Raw genomic sequence first — 6780 nt, forward strand, 5'->3', positions numbered from 1 at the left:
CTATCTCTCTTAAAACAGGCATCCCCTACAATCCCCAAGGTCAAGGCATCGTTGAACGAGCTCATCAGACATTAAAACATCAGCTTTTAAAGTTAAAGAAGGGGGAGTTATATCCCCTCACACCATATAATTACTTACATCATGCCCTTTTCATTCTTAATTTTTTAAATTTGGACTCTGAAGGAAAAACCGCGGCACAGCGATTCTGGTCCCCAGCCGCTACCAACAAACCTTTCGTGACTTGGAAAGATCCAGTTACTAATCAATGGCATGGCCCTGACCCTGTTTTGATATGGGGGCGGGGACATGTTTGTGTTTTTCCACAGGATGCCGAAGCACCGCGCTGGCTCCCGGAGAGGCTGGTACGCCAGACGGAGACGGTCGCTGACTGCTCAAATGGAGAGTACGCAGATACGAGAGAGGAATGTTCTGCCAACAAATCAACAACTACATGAGTTCGTGGAACGAGCAAGACACATTGCTGCGGATACAACCAATCCACACATTTCTCTATCCTATCTGGTGCTTGCATTAGCATGCACTGTTATGAATCAAGCATTTCCCAGAGCCGAAGGAAATGTTTTTCTTTCTTGGGCTCATTCCTATGCTGATTCTCATAATGCCTCTGCTTGTTGGGTATGCACTGCTATGCCTTTATCAGTTGTAAATGGTTTACCATGGTGGGTTTTGCCAATAAGTCGGGAAGATTTACCTGCGGTGTGTGAATTCTTAAAACAGTATAAACAGATTCACCTTAGCCTTAATTCTCTTAATATTACAGCCTTGACCTGGTGTAATTCGAAACCTTATGACTCCCGGATTAGATTTAATGCCAATCAAAGCCTTGGGACAATTTCTGCTGCCTTTAATCAGTATGCTACTTCCTCAAGCAAAGGACAAGTTCACGCCAGCCGATATTTTGGGGACTATTATCAGATTTGGGACGAATACTTTTGGATGACCCCAGAAAAAGGACAATTGCTGAAACGAGCGGACATTTGCTGGGAACAACGAGAACATCAACCCCACCTTGGAGAAAAAAATTTAGGCAGACATTTGTTAAAGCATATGGGTATTACTCCTAATTCTTTGTGTGAACGCATAATTGATGTTACCTTTTCTGTCAAAACACCCACGCCTTGGCCAGGATCTGATTGGCTTTATAACCCAGGCATCAGATGGGTTGCTCCTAACAGAACAAAGTGGATTTGTGGCCCTAATGTCTGGCCATGGCTGCCTGTAGGCTGGGTAGGACGATGCAGTCTTGGATTTGTGTTTGCTCCTGGTCATATTAGTCATGAGCCCATCAAGAACCCTGCCAACCTTCCCTTTTTGCGAGCGCGATGGACTCGATCTGTATTTCATTGGTATGATTATTTGGCAGCAGTATTTGTTCCCTCTATTGGGACGGCCGATATAATGGCCCATGTAGATGCCTTAACTAATTTTACTCAAAAAGCCTTATTAGACACTAAAAAGGCTATTGAGGCTCTAAATGAAGAACAGAGACAAATGAGAAAAGCTGTTTTGCAAAACCGCATGGCTCTAGACATTATCACTGCTGCCCAAGGTGGGACTTGTGCTGTAATAAAAGTAGAATGTTGTGTGTATATCCCAGATTTATCTTCCAATGTGTCTGATGCTGTAAATGATCTTCAACATCAAATACTTTCCATGCAGGATTCCTCCCTTTCTTTTTGGGAGCAAGTTAAATCCTGGTTTATGAGTGATTGGTGGAAAAACCTGCTTACAGTGCTTGTTATTGTATTCTGTTTTCTTTGTTGTGGACCATGTATTTTACAATGCATTATGAATTTGGTCACTGAAAGAATTGTGAAATTTTCCCGTATTTTGAAAAAATAACCTTGTCTGCTTTTTCTTGAGGAATGAGTAGGGAGGCTCGGCCTTTAATAAATAAAAAAGGGGGAGATGCGGGGAGCCGGCCTGCTCAAGGCCCAAATAGGCCCTGGGAAAAGGCCTTGAAGGGGGCCATTCCCTGTCCCGCCACCCCATGATAAAGTAGTAAAATATTTGCTGGGCCTCCTTTGTTCTTCCTTGAGAAAAACGTAGTAGTGACCTTCACTTAGTAGTTTATTTTGGGAATGCGAAAAACAAGATGTAAGCTTCTGCAATCACTTAAAACAAAGAATTGTATTGATCTGACAGACACCAGATGGCATTTTTTATGAATTATGTTTTCTGCTTGTACTAGTATAAAGGTAGCTGTTCTACTCAATAAAATAGCTGACTTGCCTAAAGAGCATTCAGCCCTCTCGACCCCATCCTTTACTATCATCTTTTTTTTTTCTCAGGCTTCCGTGTGGTTGCGGTCGGGACTTGTTCATTTTGCCGGCTGGTCCCGGCAGCAAATTATGTCTTCTTTCATCTTCTTCTAAAATTCTGGGTGAAATTAAAAAGGTTATGTCCACATTAATCTGTTAATTTAAGTCTATCTTGATTCCTCAATGTGAGTTTTGTCTCTCAACTTTTGTTTATTCCTGTGAAAGGAGGGAGTGGGGAAAGGAGATAAGGAGAAAAGGGAAGCAGAGGCCAGGATGAAGGGAGCTGTTTAATAGGGAAAACAGGGCATGAGATCTGCAAGCATTTTAATGTTTCGGCAGAAAAGTGCTTTTCTTTTATTGGGAGAAGTAAACCAAACTAGAGATAACCAAGTATTGGGAAGTGGGATGAGTGAAGGTGACATGATATGACAGTAGACCACAGAATGTTTGAACCTAAAGTCAGTCTGTTTTTAGAAGTGCCTGTAAGAAAGTCCTGTACGCTGGCTTAAGGTGAAGGTGTGTCAAAGTGCAGGGCCCTGAAAAGAGGGAAATATATCTGAAGTTTTCGTTTTTTTTTAACAGGCATTTTATTCCTACTGACCAGTGGGGACAAGAGAGTTCAACTCATCATGTCTGAAGCACAGCGGGACGACCTGTGTCTGACCTCTTCATAGGTAACTAAGGGGATATCCATGAGTCATATCTAAATCATGGGGGGGAAGGTAAGTTCCTTGCAGGAAGACCTCTTCATCATTGCTCTTTTCCAAAGGCACAGGGCTCAAGCCAAATTCAATTTTGTCACATCTACAGTTCAAAATGTATAAAACTGCTGATTTAAAATCAAACTCACTCTTTTCTTCCTACTAATCAATCTCCAAACTCAGTAACACTCTCCACCCAGTTGTTCAATCCAGAAATCTTTAAATTATCATTTGATTCCTCTGCCTGCAAACAGCCTCTCCCTCTATACAGGATCTATCCCCCTACTTAGATACACTTCAAATTTGTAAATATCTTTCTTTTTTTTTTTTTTTTTTTTTTTTTTAATATTATTTTATTAGTTGGAGGCCAATCACTTTACAACATTTCAGTGGGTTTTGTCATACATTGACATGAATCAGCCATATAGTTACATGTATTCCCCATCCCGATCCCCCCTCCCACCTCCCTCCCCACCCGACTCCTCAGGGTCCTCCCAGTGCACCAGGCCCGAGCACCTGACTCATGTATCCCACCTGGGCTGGTGGTCCGTTTCACCATAGATAATATACATGCTGTTCTTTCAAATTTGTAAATATCTTTCTATCTCAATATCCCCCCCTCTGTCTAAGCTATTATCACTTCTCACCTGCACTGCATTGCCCTCATTTTATCCTCTCCAGTATAATTAGATTATCTTTTAAAATACAACTAAACCTCAGGCACTATTGTGTTGAAAACTTCTTTGTTTATATCTGATCTTCAGATACTGACCAAAACCTTTAACATAGCTACATGAAACCTGGTCTCCTGAACCTTCACACCTTCTTCATTTTACTCTCCCCATCATTCTGCATATATCATTCAAACACCTCAGTGAGGTTTCCAGCTTCCTGTTACCTGGACTCTTTCTACCTTCATTTCTTGCCATTCCTCATCCCACCTTATAACCAGTGCATCAACTCTACTGAACTTGTGTCTGTACCTAGGCTTAGGTCCGTTGATTTGCCTTTTCTCAGATAATTTACACAAAATAGTCTCTATCTTCAAACACAAAACTTTTGCATTTTTCTATTCTTGATTATTTTTTATTATAACCATTTTATAACTTTGGGAGGATAAGTTATGTCTATACTATGCACTACTTGGTATCTAGTATAGACTGAAAAATGCATTGTAGAAAGAAGATTGTCCAAAGAGTGTGCCTGATTAAGTATACAAAAAATGTAAAATGTCTATCTACCTATCTTCAACTATTTACACATGGCAGTTCTCAGTAGAAAGTAATTGTTTTAAAATATCAACAAATTCATTGATGGAAAAAGAAATAAACTACCTAGATTCTGCTGATATCTCACTCTCAGGTCGGTCTAGTAATTCAGTCATGTCCAACTTTTTGTAACCCCATGGACTGCAGCATGCCAGTCTTCCACATCCATCACCAACCCCCAGAGCTTGCTCAAACTCATGTCCATCGAATTGACGATGCCATCCAATCATGTCATCCTCCTGCCTTCAATCTTTCCCAGTATCAGAGTCTTTTCCAATGAGTCAATTCTTCACATCTGGTGGCCAAAGTATTGGAGCTTCAGCATCAGTCCTTATTGTTGTTGTTTAGTTATAAAGTCATGTCTGACTTTTGTGACCTCATGGATCTGTAGCCTGACAGGCTCCTCTGTCCATTGGATATAGATGAATATAAATTCAAGGAGAAATAGAAATAATGAGTTAGCCCTTCTCATCAGGTGGCCAAAGTACTGGAGTTTCAGCTATCTCTCATAGTTATTTAATTTAGTATATTACACTCTAAAATGAAAACATCATGATTTATGAACATGTATTTCAGCTGCATAATAATTAATGTTATTTTTGTAGACAAACCTGTATCTAATCATAAAATTATTTAACTCATGATAAATAGATTCTATTGTACAACAAGGGCCAGCTATTTCCCCTACACAGTTGCTCAAATGAGAGACCAGAAGTCTTTAGGGAAATAATTTTTGAATATAAAAAGGCATACAGTGTTTAAAAACTTGAAATAAAAATTGTATATACATAAGCATATGCAAAAATCTGATTACACATAAACATTCTTCAAAATGAATGATTTAAAATGTTATTTCAGGTAATAATAGTTTATAAGCATATTTTTAAATTATATTTTTAAGAATAAGAAGACACACTAACATTATATCTCCCCAAATTGTAAATAGGAATGTATTTTTGGTTGGTTTATTCTTAGAAAATAATTTATGAATGAAAGCTAACTTTATGGGTTTTTTTTCTTTTTAGATGTAAATATTTCTCCCAAAATATACTAAACTGAAATAATTTTGAGGTAATACTGTAGGAAGATGTGACCAATTAAAAGATTAATTGCTAACCAGAAAATAATTCCACTTTTCTGGTCTCATTTTTATCTCATTATCCTGGTTTCACTTTGTCAGCAAAGGTCCATCTAGTCAAAGCTATGGTTTTTCCAGTAGTCATGTATAGATGTGAGAGTTGGACTATAAAGAAAGCTGAGCATGGAAGAATTGATGCTTTTGAACTGTGGTGTTGGACAAGACTCTTGAGAGTCCCTTGGACTGCAAGGAGATCCAACCAGTCCATCCTAAAGGAAATCTGTCCTGACTATTCATTGGAAGGACTGATGCTAAAGCTGAAACTCCAACACTTTGGCCAACTGATACGAACTGACTCATTGTAAAAGACCCTGATTCTGGGAAAGACTGAAGGCAGGAGGAGAAGGAGATGTCAGAGAATGAGATGGTTGGATGGCATCACCGACTCAATGGACATGAGTTTGACTAGGCTCCTGGAGGTGGTGATGGACAGGGAAGTCTGGCCTGCTGCAGTCCATAGAGTCACAAGGAGTTGGATATAATTGAGCGACTGACCTGAACTGACTGGTCTCATTTTTATGTGACTATTGAATATATGAACATACCGATTAAAATATAAATTCAAGATAATAACAGTTTCAGTAAAAAATGTTGGCAATAATTATGTGAACTTTTGGCGTCCCTGATGGCTCAGTTGGTAAAAGATCCACCTGCAACGCAGGAGACCCCAGTTCAATTCCTGGGTTGGGAAGATTCACTAGGGAAGAAATAGGCTACCAACTTCAGTATCTGTGGGCTTCCCTTGTGGCTCAGCTGGTAAAGAATCTGCCAGCAGTGCAGGTGACCTGATTTCAATCCCTGGGTTGGGAAGATCCCCTGGAGAAGGGAAAGGCTACCTACTCCAGTATTATGGCCTACAGAATCAGACATGACTGAGCAACTTTCATTTTCTTTCATGTGAGCTTTTATCAAACTTCTTGTGAGAATCAATTTATCCCATAGGAGATACAAAGGAGAGTTTGTTAGAATGTATATGGGTGTAATTTCCCCCCCCCCCCCCAGATTGTGAGTAATCTTTTTTAAAACGCTCATTGTGATATTTTGGTATTCCATGTTAATCTCTTAGGATCTCAGTTTCCTGGGGTCATTGTGGAAATATATAAACATATACTAAAAAAGTATACATCTATATTTTTCTATTTCTTTGCTAGAGCTTATGGCACAATGAGAGCAAAATTTAAGCAAAATGTCAGGAAGTCCTAATAATGCCTGTATACTGAAATTGGTTTATTTCTATTTATTTTTCCCTAAGCTATAGTAAGTCTTGCAGAATATCTTTTCAAAAGTCAAATGGGAAGGTGCATCTCATTAGCTTGGGACTATATGCACAGTAAGTTCAAACCCATTATGTTGGTCAATAAACATTTGTCAATTTCATGGTAAAATGTTAG

The 6780-nt window shown here is 39.2% G+C and overlaps 1 protein-coding gene across 1 annotated transcript; it reads left to right on the top strand.

Moving 5' to 3' along the window:
• The first annotated feature begins 546 nt into the window (after nucleotides 1-546).
• On the top strand, nucleotides 547-1863 carry LOC136152326 (endogenous retrovirus group PABLB member 1 Env polyprotein-like). Its single transcript, XM_065913627.1, has one exon. It carries the CDS (start codon nucleotides 547-549, stop codon nucleotides 1861-1863), a length of 1317 nt encoding a protein of 438 aa, XP_065769699.1.
• Nucleotides 1864-6780: the final 4917 nt, after the last annotated feature.

The sequence above is a fragment of the Muntiacus reevesi genome, chromosome 21, assembly GCF_963930625.1.
Source record: "Muntiacus reevesi chromosome 21, mMunRee1.1, whole genome shotgun sequence".
NCBI classification, from domain to species: Eukaryota; Metazoa; Chordata; class Mammalia; order Artiodactyla; family Cervidae; genus Muntiacus; species Muntiacus reevesi.

Coding starts and splice junctions, on each gene's coding strand:
- LOC136152326 (XM_065913627.1), top strand. CDS start 547: ATGAATCAAGCATTTCCCAGAGCCGAAGGAAATGTTTTTCTTTCTTGG.